This window comes from Acipenser ruthenus, chromosome 21 (genome assembly GCF_902713425.1).
Source record: "Acipenser ruthenus chromosome 21, fAciRut3.2 maternal haplotype, whole genome shotgun sequence".
NCBI lineage: Eukaryota > Metazoa > Chordata > Actinopteri > Acipenseriformes > Acipenseridae > Acipenser > Acipenser ruthenus.
The window spans coordinates 22,070,732-22,093,496 of NC_081209.1; the positions used below are offsets into that span (position 1 = coordinate 22,070,732).

Below are 22,765 nucleotides of genomic sequence, written 5' to 3' on the forward strand. Positions count from 1 at the left end.
CCATTTCAGTGAAAAGAGTGACCAGATTGACATCAGCAACAGTCAGAAAAGTACTAAAAAAAGGTTGATGTTAATGTTTCAATTCAAACACGACTATGCCAGGTTTAGTTTAGTTTAGTAATCATTACGTCAGTTTGGTTTGCTTGTTGAACCACGTGTTGCAACACCATCCCACAACGGATGAAATGTGCAAATAACAGAAATGTAGAATTTTGTAGCTAGTTCTGGATACCTCCCTTGTTCTGCAATTGATCACTTAGTCTTTTATTTGGCAACCTTTATTTTTTGTAATTTTTTTTACTTGTAGACAAGTCTTAAAATACTTGTATTGTGAAACATCAACCTTTGTAAATAGTTCAGAATCCCTAAGACCACACTAATCATGTCTCTCCACTGCTAGTTTGCCAAATCTCTTGAAAATCTCATACCTATGAGCTGTGGTTTACTGGTCCATTACATACCATGTCATGCAGCTGAGGGTTTATATTAAGACTGAAAAAGGCTCTAAGCTATAGATCCTCTTGTGCTGTCCTTGTTTTTAATATATGACACCATATAACCTTAATACTGTCTGATCTTCATTGACTCCCAGTAGCACAGCATTTGGACTCTGCATGGTCTTTTCCCTGGTGCCTAACAGTTGAAGTCATTATTTTGCTACTTGCTTGAATGCTCTACTACTGCACTGCTTCTTTATAAAGTATCTAAGTTCCGTAAATGTGCAGTATTAGTTTATTATGCTTTAGTCTGGAGCCAAACTGATACACAACAGGATACAGCATATGTTCTGAAAGCATATGCAGTATAGTGTAAGCATTTCACTCCCCCTCCCCCCCTTTAGGTATTGATGAGTTTATGACTGCAGAAGAAAAGGCTAAACTCTACACTGCAATCGGATACAGCGGCAGCTCCCATAATCTCGCTTTGCCCAAAGAGGTTTGCACTTTCTTTTTATATTTATTTATTTTATTAAAGAAAGTGACCGCCCCCAGATGTGTACATGAATAGATATCTTGATTAATAATATTTTCAAGATCACCCCTTGCTAAAGATTTAGCGTAATAAATCAATGTGACCCCTGTGTTCTGTTTGTTTATTTAGTATGTTGCCAGTGTTATGACCTTTAAGCTGCTAAGCACCTCCATCACTGTGCGGGAGGAGCCTGGTGTTCCAGAGACACTGAAGGTGCAGATGATCTCCTTGAGTACCAGTATCTCCCAGCGGCCAGGAGCACAAGCATTGAAGTGAGTTGAGTCTTGCATGTGCATCGTTATAACAGTAATATCATTTAACATTTATAACAGTAGTTATGGTACATGTCTTTCCTTCATAAATATATCAGAGCTTTCTATTTGTATTTATTTTATTTTTTGTTAATGTTCCTCCTCCAGATGTGGAGCTTGACCTAATGAGAGTAATTCTAAGAAATAAAGCTTTAGAATATAGGTTAAACTTTACGTAATATTGTTAAATGAACAGAATACTATAGGAACTGTGGTTATTTGACTAACCTCATTCACGGAATAATAATTATATAAAAAAACAGGTATCCAAGAAGAACACAGAATTCACACTATCCACTTGCTTCCCACCGTGAACCACAAACCCATATTTATTTCATTTATTAATGAAAAGAAAGCAGGTCACTCCTACTCGGAGAGCAGCGTTTTTATTCTGCCTGTCCCAGTTACGCATGTATTAACTGTTATTTCTGTTAAACGTGTGTTTCAGAGTGGAAGCTAAACTGGAACACTGGTATGTAACAGGGCTCCAGCAGAGAGGTGCTGTTCCTTCTCTCATCGCTTCTGTAGGAGATGCCACTTCGTCTTTACTCCATATCCGCTTTGAAACCAACCCTGAGGGCAGCACTGCAGACCAGCTGCTAGTCGTCCAGTCTCAGCCCGTTGAGATTATTTACGATGCCGTAAGTATATCTGGTAACGCCCCCCAGCCGAGCCCGAACTGCATTTTCATTTGTAACATGTTATTATATTGATACTGTGTTATGTACTGTACAGTGCAGCATCTTTTTAACTGTCCTTCCATTATTTATGCACAGTATCCCGTGAACCACACAGCTACTAATATAATATACTAGAAGATAACTACAGGGCTTACAAGTATATGAGGAGATATCAAGTGGATCATTGTATCAATATTAGGGAGGGATACTAGAGGAGAGACTGGGATTGTCTCCACTTTCACTCCATGCATCCTTTAGGTATACATTAGCTACTGTGTTATAACAAGTGCTGTGGTCCTTTTTTAGATCCTGTGTTGTAATAAAAATACAGTTATGTGCTGCTAAAATAAGTGTTTGATTGAATATGCTTGTTCTTCAGTTTTCTTTTATGATGATATAGATAAAACAAATACGGAATTGTATTGTATACTGTAGGAATATACGTTTTAGATATCTTGTGAATCCTAGCATGAAACATCTGTACCAAACAAATAAGGAAATGATGATCATTTCGTGTTTTTAGAGAACAGTGATCGGCTTGGCAGAGTTTTTCCAATCGGCCCAAGGGATTGACCTTGAAATGCTGACTTCTGCCACGTTGATGAAGTTGGAAGAAATCAAAGAAAAGACAGCGACAGGTAAACAAGACACAGGGAATCAGAAACCAACTAGCTGGGCACAGCTGAAAGGCGTTTCTGAACTGTACTATTCCTGTGATCCCACCACAGGCTTCAAAACATGCAGTGCTTCTCATTTTTATAATGTTAGTAATATAATAGCCTGGTTGGTATGTGTGTTTTTTTTTTGTTTTGGTTTTTTTTTGTATAATTTTCAGATATGAAGGATAACCCACTTTGTAATGTGTAACATTATACACCTTGAAGCTAAAGTACTTCAGAAACATGCTTTGCTTTTATAAATGCTTATAACCTTGATATTAATAAGTTCTGTAAGCAACAACATGAACCGTGCTTTGGGTGTTTTATGTGATATTTTTGCTTGGTGTTTTTTTTTATTCCATTGGTTGTGAGGTTAAAAGGCCTTTGTAGCCCTCAGTTTTGAATAGCTTCTGCCTACAGTGGCCTATGAATGGGGAATATGTTTCTAAAACACAAAGGGCTGATGTTACTAATGCACTTGAGATGAGAATATATTTTCAGTGCCTCCAAGCATCTCTCAGTATTTTCCATTACACCAAAATCGCTAGAATAATATGTTACCATTTTTTTTTTTTTTTTAGGTCTCTCACATATTATTGAAACTCGTAAGGTTCTTGACCTCCAGGTCAATTTAAAGCCCTCCTACCTCCTTGTGCCGCAAACTGGTTTCTATGATGGGAAATCAAATCTCGTGATTCTGGATTTTGGTAGTTTGCAGGTATGTATAAACAGCAGCTCCCTTATTGCAAACCAGGCTACAGTGTCGGATTTGTCTCTGAATGTGTACTGTATAATATTTATTTCATTACTGTAAATGTCGCTAAACAGATGAACCAGATGTGTGCATAAAGATATTGAGAAACGTTTGTCGTTGATTTTTTAAATCATGTTTAGTATTTTCTGAATACTACTGGAGAGCGTTTTATAAATTATCCACTCGATAGAACACATACTTACAATACCTCTCGCGTGCAGCTTTCTTCACTGAAGACATCAGAGAGACTTAGTCCAAATGTTTTGCGTTGAATTTAATTTAATTTTTTTTAAAGAATAATGACAAAAGGGGGTATACTGTACCTGTTCTAAAAAAATTGAACTTCAAAGGCTTAGTTTCCATGGCAAAATAATAGTCTAATAATAGTAGTATAAGTCACCTTTTTCTCACACTATTTTAGTAGCACCTTTCAGGTAATTGGGGTTTTCTGTCAAGGGAAAACGGATGTTCATATAGTTTTAAAGTGTGCCATGATGAGGGTTTTGTGAGTGATAAAACTGTGGTCTTCCCATTTTAAAGTTTAGACAGGTAGCCTGCTAACTTGTGTTTATCAGATGTGCTGTTCTGTTACATATTATTTTTTTACCCCAGTTAAACAGTGTGAATCAAGGTGGTCAGCAGCCACTTTCCCCCAGCTTCAACTCTTTAGAAGAAATCATGGACAGAGCCTATGAAAAGTTTGACTTAGAACTCCAGAGTGTCCAACTTCTTTATTGCAAGTCAGGTAATAATAAAAAAATAAAAAAACACCTGAAAAGAATGATAACCAATGCTTTAAAAATCACGTTCTTACCTCTTTTTAGCTTTATTAACAGTGCCCTATTATCAGCCTGAGAATCCTTTAGTACTTCACTTTTTTATTGTAAATTAAGGATTTGCAGTTCTTTCAACTATACAGTAGTCACATGATCTGTTCACAGCATGACCATTTGGGTGTCTTGCTAAAAACACATAACGTGATCTGGTACCAGGCATCAATCACATTTATATTCAATGCAATACAAGCAAAGGGCATTAAACAGAATACAGTAGTGGAGATACTGTAGTGCTAATAAGAGAAAACGGATTAAATAACCATGGTTATCACTGCTTTAAAGTTTAGCGATTCACATATTTTCCTTTGTGTCTGAAACATTTCCATGCAGACCTTTATGTAAATTCGTTTTTTTTTTTCAGATGATAGTGAACGTGGGGAGAAGGAATGCTTGTTATTTATTGCACAATGCTTAGTGCAGTTATTTTGTTTCTGATTAATCATCAAAGGGATTACAAATGTGCTGCAACTGCTGATTTGTCCAAAATAACCTGTTTCTTCTAGCAAAATAAGAATTTCAAGTGTCTCTATAGCTGGTATTTTTAGAGTTGCACCTAACTATCAGATGTAAAGATGTGCTGTCCCTTGTTATTGTTGTTGTTTTGTTCATAGCAGACAATACTAGCACTGTCACCTGGCCATGCATTTGCTGTAAAGTGATCAAATGAAAAGGAAGCCTGCCCTGGTTTTCTCCAGCTTTAGTACAAGGGTCTTCTAGTATGAGCAGGTCTGCTATTTTGTACTTGCTGTGTACCAGTCAGGGTTTGGAGAAAGAAATGCAGCACCATCAAGAATGTATTTTAAAATGTGAATCCCCTGAGATTAAATACAAATGTTGGTACTGATTTAAAACATGCTTAGTGTATGGTATATATCCTGTATCTGTATTTGTTAGTTTATAGTTTTTCACAATTCCCCACTTTGAACCATTTTTTACTTCTCAAAAATAGCCTGCGTCTTAAATTCGAGTACAGTAGTCATGTGTGTATTAAAATAGCCAACAAAAGACATGACTACCTGCGTACACAAGCCGCAACGTGACTTACTGTGGAGAAAAGACGATACAAAACATTACTGCCCGATCTCGAACCATCCATGACATACAGGCAGCCATTTTCAAAGAATCGTCATTAGCATCCTGAGGAATTCAAAGAGAAGCTTTTACAATTTCAGCGTTTCTAACAAACAGTACCAGCTTGGAAAGCTCGGAAATGCTGATCAGACCCCCGCGTTTTTCGACATGCCAAGCAATACCACAGTTCACAAATTTGGAGAACAACAGGTGTGAGTAATCACGACTGGAAATGAGAAGCAGCTCGTAACTGTAATGCTCTGTGTGATAGCAGACGACCGCAAACTGCTTCCATATGCGTAACTGAGGTTATATCTTTGTAAATGCAGATTTATTTGATGTTTTATTTTTTCCTCAAATTGAGGGTGAGAAATTTGGTTTGCTTCCTAAATTCGAGGGCATCTTAAATTCAGAATACGGTATTCTGTTTCAGGCACGTTTGTTACACCAGTAAATGACCTTGTTAAGGATATTAATATTTTCTCTTCAGGAGAGAGTTGGAAAGATGCCTGTCACAAGAAGTCATCGAAACTGCACATTCTTCAGCCCATGGATATTAAGGTGCAGCTGGCTAAGTCAATGGTGGACAAGGATGCCAGAATGGCTAAGTATGCATTCCTTATCTAATGTTAATGTACGGTTGACCTTTTCTGTTCTGGTATGCGTTGTGAAAGGCACTGATAGACTTTTCATTGTAACATTTATAAAATTTCATAGACCCCGATTAAGATAGACCATAATTAGTGCTTAGCGGGGTCTGTGAAACCATATATGTTATAGTCAAGGCTATGTATTTGATACGAGTCACATAAGCATGCAATGGAAATTAATTTTCAATTACAGTGCATTTGGTATGTAAAAATGTTACGGCAACATTGCTACCCTGTTATAATCTTCTTTTCAGATTTAAAGTATCTGGAGAACTCCCTTTGTTGCATGTGAGAATGTCAGACCAAAAAATCAAAGAGGTCATGGAGCTGGCTGAAAGCATCCCATTACCACAGAGGCCATCTACCCCGACTGACACGGCTATGAAGGTTGGGATACTAAATTGCATTAAAATACTGAAAGTCTTACCCCTTTTCAATATCGTCAGATATATTTGTTATAGCTTTTAGCTCTTTTGCAACGATTCTGACGTTTTATATTGTAATTACTCAAATTCTTTATTTTTGTTGGTGTTTTATTTTTTGCTGTATTAAGGTGCTTTCACATGATTTCAGGAGCTGCTCTTCGGTTCCAGTTGCCTGCATTAGTACCGCTGTGTAGGTTAGAAGTGTCTTTAAAGGAGTAAATAACAGTGCCCTCTAGTGGTCTGCCAGTTTGGATCACGTTTCCTTTAGTTTTGCTGGCAATACACTGCTGTGCACAAGCGAGTGCTGGCGATTTACAAATATAAAGACACTTTGGCTATTTTAGCCTATGGCAGGCAACTAGACCAGAAGAGTAGCTTTTAAAATGACAGACAGAATAAATTACATAGACTTTAGTCATTGCTATAATAACCAATCAGAATGGTTGCTAACTCCATAAGTAAGGGGACAGTTGAATGTGATGCTGCTTGCTCTTTGATGTAATAAGTTAATGATTATTAATTATCACTACGGGTCATAAAGCACCCTGTAGCTGATGCCTCCTATAAGTCGTCTTTTTGTTGTATTTAGTGCTTAATATAGGCACCCTTTGTCTCAAGGAATGCCATTGAAATCCCGTATAAAACTGAAGATGGAAATCCTGTCACAGGGACACTAAACAACTCCTCTGTTTGTGTTAAAGGTACCAGCTATTTCTTTAGCAGATGCTAGAACCAAAGTACGTTTTGAAAAAAGCTTGAATGCCGCAGTGCTACTGGAAGCTGGTGACACAGGTTAGTACATTTCTATTCTTAACACACATTACTGTAACACAGAATAAATCACAGAACGGGACTCACCCGGGCTGTTCAAGAGCCTTGTTTTGTGATCAGTTTTGGCAGGTTAGCTTAAATCATATGAGACTTGTTTATAACTGATCTAACATGAAATGCAGGTAAAAAAAAATACAGATATACAGTATTCTCCATAAATTGCCAACACAAGATTTCTAAAGTACAGCATGCAGTACTCTGTGGTATACAGTATGTTCATGTATGACTCTTATAGTAAATCTATTACTAATAGATGTAAGTCATAATTGGAAATTGCATAGGAAGCATTCACTTTATGTTATTTCCTGTTATAATTGCTATATATAGCTTTACTATAAGAATCATAAAGGTATTTATCCCTGGGCAAATCTATACATATTAGTATAACAGATTAGTTTAATGGTCTGTTGCATTAGAGTTATGCTCCCTATACCTCTAGTTTCCTAGTCCTCTGGTCGGATCTGCAGTGGTTGAGAGTCCATGACTTTGCAGATTGTGTGTCACTCTACATGTGTAATATATAAAGGGTATTATGATTTACATTACAGAATCATGTCATGTTTTTCACTAATTGATGTGGATTCATTCATTTTTATGTTTTTCGGTTAGCTTTTATAGGCTAAGTCCCAAACCTTTCCATTCTTTTCTATGTACATTCCTCCTTTTCTCTTCACCATTCACAGTTTCTAGAGGTGCAACAATTATTTGATTTAATCAACTGTAGATCTCTAAGGCATTTATTTTGCAAGCCTCAATTAAACATTCATTGACTGAATAATCGCCCAGTGGCCTCACATAGATATTATAATACTAGCACATGCATGCTTTCAGTGGTGTTTTGAAGGCTTTAAGTGTTCTAAATGCATATATTATATTACAACTGTATGTATACTAGTATGCACATGCTTTTTTTCAGATGTATGGCATTTGAAGGCTTTTGTGAAGTCAGTCTACACATGTGTTTTTTTTTGCTTCTTGCTTTAGAATAACATTTTCTTAATGCATTAATTGTCTTTTTAAAAAAATGTTTTTACTGATTGTAGGTTAGGATATCGGTTGCTGATTGAACCTCAAACTGTTTCTTTGTTTCATTGTTAGCTTCCTCAGCATCTGACGAGGATATCAGTGGGCACTCCCCAGGCAGACATGATCAACGACTGGCATTACCGGGAGGTGATGCAAAGGTGGAGCTCACTGACCTGCTGCTCAAGTTTGAAATTAAAGAGGTAGTTTGTTTGTTTTTGTTTTTTTCTATGGATATAACTTGTGTGTATATATTTAACTGTGTTACATGGGGTGCTTCACAGGGGTCTGTTCTCTGTCTACATTGACAATATGATTTGAGGCTGAAGTTAGATCTTACAATGATCAATGATATCAAAGTACCTTGTATTACAGTGCTTTTTGAAAAGCATTATCGAGAATTAGGACTACAGTTAAATGCAAAGACAGAATAATTTCTTTGAATAGATGGTGCTATGTACAATTAACAACTTTTCTCAGACGGTATCAGCCGATACATCAGTTTTCTAACTGTATACACTGGATTTGAATTGAACAGTATCCCATGTTTCTCTGTTTTGTGTGTTTTAGGTACTTGTAGAGCTCACACGGCAGGAAAGCCAGGAGACTGTGCTGGCTCTGAACATTGCTCAATTGGGAACTGAAGTCAAACTCCGACCTTATGATTTAACAGTTACCTCCTATTTAAAGAAAGTCACCTTGGATTACTGTGAAATAAGAGGTACGACTTAGTAGATACTTGTGCTACTATAAGACATTTTAAGGGGGAAGCAGTATGGAATTGTAAGCCAATTGCAAAAATATATATATATGTGTGTCCCCAGTGGCTCATCTACTGCTGTACTGGGTGTAGCATGAGTCATGCAGCAGATTTTCTGGTTCAAATGTTGGTTATGCTGCAGTATTGTAGTGTTTAGCTGGGGAGCAGAGGGGGTGCTTCATTGGCCTTTACTCTCCCAAGGGCTAGGGAAGAAAGAAGGATGAGGCTGGTTCTCCTCACTGCCACAGTGATCTCTACTCTGTTTGTTTTCCTTTAACACAGCATATTGCTCTATAAACTAACATATCATACCAACAGAGCTAGGCTGCCATGCAGTGCACTCCAGAGTGAGAATGTAATGTTTCTCTGCATATTACTAGACATGAAGCAACAGTTATTTTCATTATGTTTGTTGAAGTTGGTTCTGGGTGGTACAGCATATGACTGTGGAGGAGGGGGGGGGGGGGGTGATGTACTGTATGTATAATGTATTACTTGGTGGTTTCAGTAGATATAGAAGAAACATGCACACAAACACATATGCTGAAAAATCACATGCTCTGAATTAGACTGCCTTATTGGGTCTGGAGAACAGAGTAATGATTAGCCTCTGAAAGTGAGGCCTTTAGGCCCACAGTGAAGTTGATTTAGCTCAGACATTAGTGCTTGTCTAAAATAGAGATATATTTCACAATAAAAAGGATCTACCTGAAAGAGCTTGGGAGCTAAAGCCACCCTTGAAATGTGTACTGTTTGTACTGTAAACCTGCTTTCCTCCTAATGAAGTTGAATGCATACAAGGCTAACTAATGGGAGACTCATAAACAGACACCAAGAGGTCTTATTTAGAATTCTAAAGGACTGGGCCTGTATGAGAGGAGGTACTTACTTATGAGTTGGTTATGATAACTCAAGGCCAAGCAAGCCTGTTTTTTAAGTGGGATTTTCACAGCTAATATATTTATTATCATTAATTCATGTGTATTTTTCCTCATTTGTAGATATGTCAAAAATAAATCCCTTATAAACTAAACATCCTGTTGTTTCTTTCAGATCCCCAAAACTGGCCTATTCATTTAATTAGTTCTTCAGATAAACCTGGCTCAGACCTTTTGAAAGTAGAATTCATTAAGGTAAGTGTTTATTTTTAGAAGCTATCTTTGGTTTTCATGTTTCTAATGCATTAAACATACACAGACCTTGTGTACTGCAACTGCAACAAACTTGGCAGCTATTGTTTTTCAATATCATAAATATCATTAAAGTGAAGACAAATAAGGAAACGCCACAACACACATTCTGGATAATGTCTCGGCTGACAGGAAGCAAAGAATCGCCACGTGCCAGACTGTCCTCTAAACTCCATTTGAACAATTTATTATTATTTATTATTTATTTCTTAGCAGACGCCCTTATCCAGGGCGACTTACAATTGTTACAAGATATCACATTATACATTATTTCACATTATACAGATATCACATTATTTTTACATACAATTACCCATTTATACAGTTGGGTTTTTACTGGAGCAATCTAGGTAAAGTACCTTGCTCAAGGGTACAACAGCAGTGTCCCCCACTGGGGATTGAACCTACAACGCTCCGGTCAAGAGTCCAGAGCCCTAACCACTACTCCACACTGCTGCCCATTATATTGTTTTACTTTTTCATGCCTTGTTTAGGAGTCACCTTGTAAATGGTGTAATTATCTGTCTAAACACATTTCATGTGCATAAAGGGACCAGCCACACAAAGATGTGATACCTACAGAAGGTACCAAGATGTATACAAAGAAGGGTCAGCCCTATTTACAGAGTTCAAACAAATTGCATTCCCTAGTTCATATAATTCCCCACACGTTAGCAGGGTTTCATGAAGAGCTGTTTTTATTTACTATACATTTTAAGAACAAGATGCAGAACAAGAAAAATAATTATACCATTTCTGACTGCCTATATCTCCTAATACATCCACAGATATTAAAATAGTGTTGTCTGTTTGATGTTAGACTGTTTAGAGCTGTCAAGAAATATTTGAATGGTGCTGAAGCAACTGGGGTAACTGGCAATACCCGAGACGTCTGTATAGGTAGTCAAGGTAGTTTTCTCAGTCATTTATTCTAACTTGGCTGACATGACTACTGTGACCCCCAATAGTGCAGGCCTTTCTAAGAATTTGATTTGCCTGGTAAATACTTATTCACTGTGTTATAACTTGCAGGCTGATAACAGTGGTCCTAACTTCAAAGCAACGTTTGATAATACTGAACAAACGCTAAAGGTGAGTAATGTTGTGGTTTGTTTATGTTTGGTTATCCGTGGCAACCAATGCCATAGTGGCTCATATTGTTTTCCTGCCAACATTTTCATCCCACAAATACTGTGTACAGTACCCTGTTGTGCCAATAAAGTGACTACCGGTAATAACTTCCTGAGGAAAGGATAAGAGAAGTTTTTATTAAAATTGTTTCCATGAGAAACATTGCCAGTGCCTTTTATCGGGTGTTTTAATTGACTTGAGAAACAAATGACTCTTAGATTAAACAGGTGCTTCTGAATGCTTTTAATGTTAAAGAAACACATTACCAAACAGCCTATCATGTTTTAGCTCATTGATCTCACTGAAAAGGCATGATACAACATTTCCAAATCCCTCATGGACATAAATGACTATTTATTTTACCATTTTTTACCATTTTTTTTTTACCAGTTAAACTTTATGACACGTTATTATCCCATGCTGTAGGGGACAGTGGAGGCATTTGTACTCATGTCAAGAATCTTGGAGTTAGTGGGTTTTGTGTAACAGTTTGTATGTTGCCCATGTCCTACAACAGAACTAATTCCCTTTCTGAATGTAGGTCCATACTGAGCTCAATATTCAGGATAACAAAAAAAAAAAAAACTTTTTAAACAAATATCAAGTTAACTTGAATGAACCCTTTCTAATTTGGTTAAGTGTGAGTGGAAAGTCTTAATTCTTAACAAGAGGTTTACACTTAAATAAACGCAATATTTACATGTATTTAAACATCTATTTAAACAACCCCTTAATCTCGTCTCCGCCTCGCCTTTCAGTTGTTAAGACAAGAGGGCTAATTACTGTGTCTCCTCGAAACAGGCTTTATTGTTATGTAGACAGTCGAGACTTGAATATGTAGTGTGTAATTAGGGCTTCTGATTTTCGGTTTTAATTTATTTTTCAGCAATGGGAAAGGACACATGTACAGCAATATAGAAACTACTAGCGTGACACTCGGAAAGAAAGAATTCCTTCTAGAAAATAGATACTCTGAAATAGATTGACTGCTTCAGCACCATCATAGGTCCTTTACATCACATGTGACAGCACTGAACACAGAGGATTTGGGGAAAGCACTGAAGTACTTTCCCTGCTAAGTTAAAATTCAGTTTTTGGTTTTTTTTTGTAAATGTTTGTGATAGTGACAGCATTATTGACCACAGTAACTTTGATTTTATTCATGTAGCCCAGCAGTCAGTAACATAGCAACCAACCACAGTGTTCAATAGTTCATTCGCTATCTAAAATATCAAAGCCCTCTAGTTGTTATTGAGAACCGAGTTATGTAAACTGTCACAACAACTCCCTCTGGATATGGGATTGTCTGTGTCAGGTTTGACTACCATTGAAATGGTTGAGCGATTTGTCTCATCTGTCTTTGTCTAATTTTACTGCTATGTACATGCATGTACAATTACAGATCTGGACAATTTTTTTTATTGCACACAAACATAAATACATACAGCACGATTCAAAATGTCATTATTCTCTCTTATTGCACACTAACATAAATACATACAGCACGATTCAAAATGTCATTATTCTCTCTTATTGCACACTTAACATAAATACATACAGTAAATCCTTGCTTTTAAGGCTGAGCAAATTAAGGCCTGATTTGGTCCTATTGATGGCTATAGTATGACCACCCCTGTATTCAATATTAAGGCCACCATCAGCAGTCCCAAATGTGTCAAACCTTTATTTAAGACTAGCATGCTGGAAACTACCAAATCCTATGAAAACGTGTTTGCAACTTGAATTGCACACAGAAGAAATTAAAATAATTAACATCTTAATAATATGTTTCGACTATGTATCTTTAGTAGTAGCAAGGATTTGCTGTATACATAGTTTCCATTCTCCAGTTTATTCAATTATCTTGTATATTTGTTTCTTTAAGACACAACATACAGTACAACAAAATAATATTTTTTTTCTTTTTTACTTTTGATATTTATTTTTAAAGGGTATTTTCTTCTCTCTTACTTTTCCATAGTAATGTACAGAGCAAAATGAGTGCTGTGTCTTGGGAATCTCTGTTTGCTGAAACTGAATGGTTCTGAAAAGCTGTTCCACATTATGTGCATGTAGGTCATGGTGCCAATGCGTGTCATTTTTGGGTCTGAGATTCTGTGGACTGCTGGAAACTAACTGTTTTATACAACTCCTATGTTCTTCAATACAACCTTTGAAAGAATGCCCTCCTTCTATTAGGATGGCATAGAATGTGATAGAATAGAATGCTGTAATACTGTTTATGTAGAACAAGAAGGCTGACATTAAATACTAGATACGTTATAGTCTGAATTTCTAAGAACCTCATCATTCGATGACGTTAAAAGCCTACTTTGTTGCTCTAGAATCAGTTGTATGTGCTACTGTTAGTCATTTAATCAAACCCACTATCATTATCACCTACTTTGCCCCATACAAACCTATTGAAAATGGTTCAGTTTATGTGAGAAATTAGGTTAAATGACACCGAAGTGTAAAAAAGATCTCAATGTGTTGTGTTTCGTTTTGTAAGCCTTAGTCATACAACTGAATGGACTGCCAGGACGGAAGAGATTCTACGTGACGACTTTGCAAGGTGTTCTGGAAGGATGTTTGACCTCTATGGCCAGGAAATTGTATTTAATCACAGTAAAACACAGATTTGAGTCATGCAACACAAAGTGTGTGCTACATATTGCAAGTGTTTCTGTTATTTTGTCAATCCCCTTGTATATGTATTTAACTTTTCAAGTGTATTTTAAGTGGAGATGGATGCCACATTCTGGTACCTTTTTATAATCAGTTTAAAAGTACAGTAGTGGTGTTTATTGTGATCCACTGCTGTATTTCAATATGAAACTTAGAACTTTACATAATGAAGCGCAATGTATCAGAAGTGCTGTGACAGGACATGCAGGGCGGGGTCCTTCTGTTTGAATGGCTGGATTTCACACTTTCATACAGTGGATGTAGGTCATGGTGTTCTTCTTTATTATGATACTGATAGCTCTAATTTGAATCAACATCGGTGAGGGATGAATGTCACCAAAATATCATTCCCCACCCCCGCTGGCCCAGATCTTTGTTGCACTATTTGATCAAATGTAATGTTTTTATTTCCATTGTTACAGGATTGCGATGGCTAACCAAGGTTTTAAAATCAATTTTGCTTCTTATTAGCACAAGCAATATCATTATTGATCCCCTTTTTCTTCTGTTAAAGATCCCTTGTTCTTTGGAATATAAAGGTATTTGAAACACAACACTAGACGTTGCTGCTGTTTCCTGGTACCAAGACACTTCCTGGGCTCAGTGTCACAAAATCTCTATAAACAAAGAAGCAAAAGATCTAAAACGCAAAAAGAATGGGACCAACGATAATGCTTCCAGTGCTAATGACGAGAGAAAGGATTTCAAAACCTAGGTCAGCTCCTTTTTAAGGGTATTAAGATATTTATTATATTATACATGTTCATTATTGTAGGAGAATGAACGGCGAAAACAAAATGTAAACGAGGCTTCTGCTGACTTGCTGTAGCTATGTTTTTTCATTGTAGCCTTTTCTGTGTGTCTCATACTTTGTGTTTGAATCCAGGTGGCATTCTCATCGCTCAACCTCCTGCTGCACACCCAAGCCCTGCTCTCCACCATCAGTTTCATGACAGCTGCTCTCCCTTCAAGCATTCCAGGGTCAGCTGGGAAGGATCAGCAGCCAAAGTCGCAAGGAGGGGACTCTGAGAAAGGGACTGTTGCAAAAACAGGTGCAGCCTACTTCTGTATTTCACATCAGTGGTTTTCTGGTGATAAGATCTTTGCTTTGACTGGGTGAAACCCACATGAGTCTAGTTATGTAATGATGTTACACATTATGATCCCTTTATGTTTTCCATAAACAGCATCCCTGTGTTCTGTTTTCTCAGATTTAATTTATCTATAGAAAACCTGAATCACAAACTAGGAAAGTTACAATGTATTAAACCTGGAAATAAAATTAGTATTACAAGGGCGATGAAGTCACAAAGTGATTACAAATGATTACATTTCCATCTGTGCCATAAAATCTGTTTAACACATCTCAATCTAATACCAAACTGGGGCTGCTGCCTGTGCTGTGCTGAATAATGTGCTGAATACCACATGTCCCTCTATTTCCTCTTGTTTCAGTGTCAAAAGGATCAAAGGACAAGGCTATCTTTGATTTGAAGGTGTTTGCCGTGCTGGATTCTTTCCATGTTGTTGTGTGTGACGAGAGACGCAAGATTGCTGATATAAAAGTCCAAGGTACAAAACATGGTGGCAAATACCAAGCCATGATTACAAAAAAACAGTCCTGAAAAGACATAACAATTGACATTACTGTACATGTGTTACTTTACCTTTTAAAGCACTGAGATTTTAGGTGTTTTTTTATTTTTGTTTGGCATACCAGGTTTGCGTGTGTGTTTCTAGTGTGTCATGATTTAAAGCTGTACTTGCTTTAACAAAAGACACATTAACAGTCAGCCCCCGCCCCCCCCCACCCATAGTAAATGTATTAAATGCACAATTTACCTGCAATGTAAAATCAGACCCCTAGACCTCTGTTTGGATCAAGTTGTGTAAAGAGTATTTTGTATGCTACAAGATGCAACAATGGTCATGTTTCTCAATATTTCAATGCCGTTATAACTGCTAAATTACCAAAACAAAGACACTAACTATCTTTATCACAGGTTTCGTTTGTTTTATTCATCAAGCCTCTATGGATAGCAGCTCCACAATTCACATTGAAGCCTGTTTTGAAAGAGCTAATTTAATCACCTATACTCATGTTAATTCCCTAATTCATGTAATCACCTAAAGTCATGTCAATTCCTGTATTCATTCTCTTGCTCTGTTTTGCTACAGTAAGTATATTAAATAATAAAGTCATGCGTTCTGCAGGTTTAGATGCGTCTGTATTTGTCCAGACAAGAGAGACACAAGTTTCTGCTAGACTCCGAGATATCATTGTGACAGACATTGATTCAAGCACTATCCACCATAAGGTAGGCACTGTTCATATCCCTGCCCAGTTGTACCGTTCATTATTATTTGAATCATAGATTGGCACTGCACTTTATACTTCTACTTTGAAACCTATGCCATCTTTTGCGCTAATCCCTTTAGCGATTCAGTCATCCAATTTGCTGCCTATGAAAGGCTTGGATGATCTATTTTTTAATTTTTTTTTTTTCGTGGTCTCCAAGGTTTACCACTGTGATGTGCAACATTATCTTTGATATAGTCGTGTATGTATTTGACATGTGGTGACCCCTACATTCATGGAGTCTATGCTGTAAGTGGGTATTTGAATTAGCATGAATCATTTGGCAATGCTACCCTGTTTAGCAACACTAATGACACTTCAAACTATTTATTTATAAGTAGTGATTAAACCTTTCCATTTGTGTATGTTACTGCAGAGGACAAAAAAAATCAATAATATCTATCCTTATTAAACTAAAGACTAAAATGCTTTATTTGTTGATCGGACATGCAGTTTTAGACTATACGTGCAACTCTACACACGCTCGTATTTTTCGATTTAGTTGTTTACATACAGATGGTGCTGAGTTGGAGTCTTGCTTTTCAGGCTGTCTCCATCGTGGGAGGTGAAGTGTTCAGTTTCAACATGGCGCTGTATCCGAATGCTACCGAGGGAGATGCCTACACCGATACCTCCAAGGTGGATGGGAAGGTGACTCTGAGAGTGGGCTGCATTCAGATTGTCTACCTGCACAAGTTCCTGATGTCACTGTTAGTAAGTACATATTAGTCACACTGAAGAATTGCAAATGGAAGTAAATGTTTTAAAGCTCATTTCAATGGATGATCTATAGTATATAGCGGATAAAAAATATGTTTTTTCTGATCGAGTTCTACTCACTTGTTGATCTTCCAGTTAAGCACTTTGCAACCTCCAGGTCCTTAATTATATATTAACCTTAGCAGGTTCAATTCAGTGTTTAAAATTACCTGGCTAGAACAAGGTCACGTCACCTGATTTCTGTGCTGACTTTCTTTTCATCCTCAATTACTGTCTGTCTCGCCCTTTCTTGTTCTTTTCAGGATCTTCTTAGCTACAAATATTCTTCATCTTGCAAGGTACAAACTACTTCATGCAACCATGAACTGATTTCCTTCTTTTGGTCATGCTGCCTCATCTAAATACACGGCTGCACTTCCCATTATAAAGCCCTGCACGGATGGGGCGACAGATTTTCATTGGCAAAACACCATCAGAGGGGGCCATTTTTGTAGGGGGTGTTTAAAAAACCCAAAAAACAAGACAAACAACAATTATGATAAAGATATCATAGGAATAGATAGGAATAGCTACACCATAAGTAAAATATAATCCTTGGGTATATGAGACTACTGTTAAAGATTGAAAATGTTTCATTTGCATACAAGGTTGCAGGTAAACTAACAGCATGATTAAAAGACCACTTCCTAATGTCATGTTGTTTTTGTCTGTCTTTGTTTGTCGAGCAAAACGTCAATGTTGAAACAGTGGTGCACTTAATGCTTTTGAAAGATCCTGAATTGTTAGGTAAAGAGTGTATCACATAAATGTAATGTAAAAAGCTGCTTCTAATAAAGAAAGCTAAACCTTCATTCTAAATGAACAGCTAAGCACAGAGCTAAGTAACATGTCTCATTAAGTTGTCTTAAGTGGAAGACCACTAATGCAAATATTAATCATTTCTGTTTCCCTTTGAAAATTGGTTGTTGTAATTGGCCAGTGCATGTTTGCTTGGAGGCAGTGTGGGAGTTTCACATTGCTGCGTCAATGACAGCCTTCATTCATTTAATTACGTCTTCTTCCAGACTCATGTCTCCTTACTGTGCCTTAATGAGTGTTTCTGTTTTTATTGACCTGCCTACCCCTTCATTTTAATGGCCTTTTAAAAGATTATTCATGCAATATGTTTCAGGATTAAGATGTTAATACCAGTAATTACTGGTATCCCTCATGCAATGGTGATCCACGTTTTAGGATGACTGGTCTTGGATTCCAACAATTACAATCCATACGTATGTTTTTGGCATATGACTTATGTTGTTATGCAACATGTTTTAATAAACATTTAGGTCTGTAACATAATACTATGAACATGGGTATTTCCTTCATTTCTCAACTATTTTGACCTGTAGTGTTTGTTGAGAAAACCTGAGTTCATATGTGCCTGCAATTGTATATATGCGCTTTAGGTTATGAGCAAGATCACATATCTTCTTAGTTTAGTGGTGTAACGATGCACTAATGTCATGATACGATACGTATCGCGATATGATATGTATCACGATACATGAGATGGTCCAGATTGACTGCTTGTATGATGTATAATAAGATTAAAATGATCATTAAACGAGGGACTATTTTGTTAGAAAAAAAACTAAAAATGTAATGAGACAGGGAGGGTATGCATTCATAGCAACTATAAAACACATGTATTCGTCATTCAAGAGCCACGGTGAACTACAATGAGCTGTGTGGTGCTTTTGTTCTTGTATCATGACACAAACGATGTGTCATGTAAAGAAAGTATCACGATTGATTCATTACATGAAGACATTTTCACAATGAGTGCAATTATCATAACATTAATTCTTAACATTTTAGGTTTTTGTCAGCAAAATGGAGGTTTCAGAAAAACAAAATCACACTTTGGTTGTGCTTGATATGGTTACAGGCAAACACGTACTATATATTTAAACTGAAAAACACTTTCAATGAATAAGAGCTGTCAAGCAAATAATTAATGTCCAATATTGTTCACGTAACAGATTGTTTATCCAGGATTAGGAACTTAAACTAATGGTTTCGCAGATGCTGAGTAGCACTCACCCTGGTCTAACTAATGTTACTTTACTGTAGGAAAGGTAATCCAGTGCTAATAAGGGTCTGCAAAGCTTGTTTTCAAATAACGTGAATGAGAATTTGTATATATCCTGTACTGTAACAATGGTGGAAGACTGCTGAGGATGCTCTAGTCCTTGAATGATCAGGCGGATGATAATTTGGATTGTGTTGCATGCCCACTTGTCTATGCTAGTGGCCTCAGTAGCATCAAGCTGTCATGTCAAGGCACAGAATCCTTTATGACTAATTGCACAGGTGGAATGCGTATACTAACACTCAGTTTTCAGAACATCGGTAAGCCAAATGGTGTGCACTGCATTTTCATGTGTTCATAACATGTTCAATACAGTTAAATTCAGGAATGTACAGAGTACTAACGTTTTAATTTCCGCAAATTTGAGTGTAACCAGAACCACTTGCTTTGCTGCTTTCATTTTGCATGGCTTTCTACTAACGAGAAGTAGGGAGCAATTGTCCTTAAAAAAAATGCACTCACTTTTACGCCAGTTTCTTACACTATGGCTGCTGTTGTGATGTTTTAAATGATCGTGACTTCATCATTTTCTTTTGCAGAAATTTGTTGATAACTTCCAAACAGCAAAGGAGGCCCTGAGTGTGGCCACAGTACAGGCTGCAGAGAAAGCTGCCTCCAGCGTGCGGGATTTCGCCCAGAAGAGCTTCCGCCTCTCCATGGATATCAAGCTGAAGGCTCCGGTGATCGTCATCCCCCAGTCGTCAGTCTCCCAGAATGCAGTGGAAGTGGACCTGGGGCTGATCACCGTGCAGAACCAGTTCTGTCTGGTCCCTGCAGACGGGTGCTCTCTGCCTCCAGTCATTGATAAAATGGATGTGCAGCTAACAAAGCTGAAACTGTCCAGGTATGATGCTACAAAATCAATCCTGTTTTAATAAAACAAAACCTTTTTAATACTACTTCAAAGGGACTGAGTAAAAACTGTGATAATAAACAGAGTTTACTTTTGTAGAAGTTGATTAATAACCTGGCACAATGAGCATTACAGTACAGAAGTGAGAACAGAACAATACCGTGGCACAATGAGCACTACGGTGTTTCCCATTTTTTGAGGGGTTGGTTAGGATGGAAGAATGACTAATATCTACAAATGATGAAAATAATAGTTTTGTCAATTAACTTGAAAGCTGTACATTTTTGTAATTGTGTGTTTTTCACAATCAGGGTTGTTTTGCAAGGGGGCTCCTCTCAGCCCGACATTGAGATATTGCAGCCAATAAACCTAGACCTGGCTGTGAACCGAAATCTCGCTGCTTCTTGGTACAACAAAATCCCTGCAGTGGAGATCAAGGGAGGGTTAGAGACCATGAATGTAAGTCCACTTCTGATCTATAGAGAGGTGCTGATGGGAAACAGGGACGTTTGTTTACTATGTTTAAAAAAACAAAAAACAAAAAAACGTTTTAATAAAAATAAACACCACAGCCAATCCATTATCTGCAGTACTTATCAATATAGGGTTAAAGCCATAAGTTTCTTTCAATTTGTTTCACTGCTTGCCCCATGAAATTGTTCTAGTTATTTTACATTATTGCATTTATGATAATAGTAAGGAATACGGCTGCCATCTCTGTTTAGTTTACTAGTAAGAAACAAAGCAAAATAACTTTTCCTTGCGTATCTTCTACGTTAATAGAAAACTATATTATAAACTACTTAGTACTACAGTAAATGTGAAATAATAATGCCCTATTGTAAGGTATTATTTTTTATTTATTTATTTATATTCATTTAATATACCAGTATGTCTTTCTTGACAAGGCACGCCCAAGCCCACTCCTGTTTAAACAGATTATTCTACTGATTGTTATTACTGCAATGTAAACGTGGCAGCCGTAGTATGGAAGTTATCCAGTTTGTTTAGAGCTCGCTACATTTACAAACGGACTTGGAAGTTATATCCTCATGAGACCTTGGGATAGTGCTGTCAAACAGTCATAAAGGATCATATTCCTGACTCGTGTATTTTTACTGAACACAGCACTATTTAAAGCAATGTACGGGTATTACTCAGCAGAGTGCTTTGTGGGAGCTCTGCCCACTGTTTTAGCTCTGCTTGTTTAGTATCAAATAACCCTTCTTTGCATCAAATCAAGGCCTTTGCGTGCGTAATCTTACATTTCCTGGCACATGACTTTTCCTAGATGTCACCGGCACTTTTTCTCATTTAGATTACTTACATGATCCCCTGAAAGAGTCAGGCCACATTGTATACGGAACAGATATATACTAAATTGTAATTATCTCACCGCCTTATAGCAGCTTTTGAAAGGTACCAAAAACAAACAGCTGTTATAAAGATAATTGTTGGCATTAGATAATTGCACAGAGTTATCATAGTCATTATTGGTACTTTGGTAAAAATGCTATAAGGATATGTGTGAACTAAATTTCAGTAAATCAGAAAGAGCATACTTTACATCAATGCCAGTATACAATTTCTTAACACATTTGGACAAAGAGGTTAGACAAAGCATTGACTTTTTGAAGACTATTGGATTGCTTTCACTTTGCATGTGATTGACATAAAGCCATGAAGCGTTTACGGCAGCACTTGGAGTAGTCTCTATGTCACTTGTGCCCACCATCTATTTTCTATAGGTTGTTCTAAGCCAGGAGGATCTTGGAGTACTGATGAAAATTTTGGTTGAAAACATTGCAGAAGGCAGTAAAGAACTAAGTGGAGAAAACCTGACCAATGAAAAAGCTGAAGGTAGTTTATCAATGCATTCATAGTCAGAAATTACCATGTAAAAATGTGCTTGGGCATATTAGCCAAGCCCCATGTAAAAATAACACCAACAGTTCACCATTACACCATTTTGGGAGTTGTACAGTAATCTGTTAAATACTGAATGAAAAAAGCTGTGACATGTGGAGTATGGATTACTTACAGGAAAGAAAAACAACACAGAATATTTTCAAGACCCGATACTCTAATTATTATTTTGTTATATATATATATATATATATATATATATATATATATATATATATATATATATACACACACATTAATTGTCTGTTTAAAACCTGTGTAGTTTCTTTTCAAAAATAAAACAGCATTTGATGAATATCCAATAGTTTTATTTACATGTTGTGTTTTTTTTGACAGATAGAAGTAAGACGCCGGGGATGATCAAACTGTTATCCAGTGCAGCAGGCGAGACAGGAAGCCCGCTGGTGAACGTGAACACAAGTATCTGTGAAGAAGTTACTAAAGTGCTCCTCAGCTTTGAAATCAAGAAGGTCTGTGAACATTTCAATCAGCAGGGTTTCATTTCATTGCTCTGTATAGCTGGGTTTATATTATGGCTTGCTGTTATTTCTCATTAGGTGGTGGTGAAGCTTACCAAGCCAGTGAAAGAGAAAGAGTCTCCATTCCTGGTACTGCATCTGTCAAAGCTTGGGACTGAAACTAGAGTGAGAAACTACGACTTGAGTGCCACTGCCTATCTAAAGAAAATCAACATGAAGTACCTTGGATTTACAGGTATGATGTATAACCTATACATATGCCAAGCAGTGACTGTAAAGACAAATGAAGATCAGTTCCATTTAATTGCATACC

General features: G+C 37.0%; 1 protein-coding gene across 6 annotated transcripts in view; it reads left to right on the top strand.

The window, feature by feature from the left end:
* Positions 1 to 22,765, top strand: part of LOC117428523 (intermembrane lipid transfer protein VPS13C-like) — a 99,099-nt gene that overhangs the window by 38,293 nt on the left and 38,041 nt on the right. For 4 of the 6 annotated variants that reach the window (XM_058995055.1, XM_058995051.1, XM_058995052.1 and 1 more), the window contains 23 exons: positions 842 to 936; positions 1,102 to 1,244; positions 1,732 to 1,924; positions 2,487 to 2,601; positions 3,204 to 3,340; positions 3,989 to 4,121; positions 5,774 to 5,891; positions 6,188 to 6,320; positions 7,060 to 7,150; positions 8,288 to 8,415; positions 8,783 to 8,933; positions 10,026 to 10,105; positions 11,195 to 11,254; positions 14,868 to 15,033; positions 15,437 to 15,553; positions 16,196 to 16,299; positions 16,887 to 17,054; positions 17,363 to 17,398; positions 19,734 to 20,038; positions 20,359 to 20,506; positions 21,796 to 21,907; positions 22,310 to 22,443; positions 22,531 to 22,687. In XM_058995055.1, coding sequence (XP_058851038.1) covers positions 842 to 936; positions 1,102 to 1,244; positions 1,732 to 1,924; positions 2,487 to 2,601; positions 3,204 to 3,340; positions 3,989 to 4,121; positions 5,774 to 5,891; positions 6,188 to 6,320; positions 7,060 to 7,150; positions 8,288 to 8,415; positions 8,783 to 8,933; positions 10,026 to 10,105; positions 11,195 to 11,254; positions 14,868 to 15,033; positions 15,437 to 15,553; positions 16,196 to 16,299; positions 16,887 to 17,054; positions 17,363 to 17,398; positions 19,734 to 20,038; positions 20,359 to 20,506; positions 21,796 to 21,907; positions 22,310 to 22,443; positions 22,531 to 22,687 — 3,024 coding nt within the window. The remainder of the gene's footprint in view (positions 1 to 841; positions 937 to 1,101; positions 1,245 to 1,731; positions 1,925 to 2,486; positions 2,602 to 3,203; positions 3,341 to 3,988; positions 4,122 to 5,773; positions 5,892 to 6,187; positions 6,321 to 7,059; positions 7,151 to 8,287; positions 8,416 to 8,782; positions 8,934 to 10,025; positions 10,106 to 11,194; positions 11,255 to 14,867; positions 15,034 to 15,436; positions 15,554 to 16,195; positions 16,300 to 16,886; positions 17,055 to 17,362; positions 17,399 to 19,733; positions 20,039 to 20,358; positions 20,507 to 21,795; positions 21,908 to 22,309; positions 22,444 to 22,530; positions 22,688 to 22,765) is intronic. The other 2 variants (XM_058995053.1, XM_058995056.1) reach the window with 1 other exon arrangement.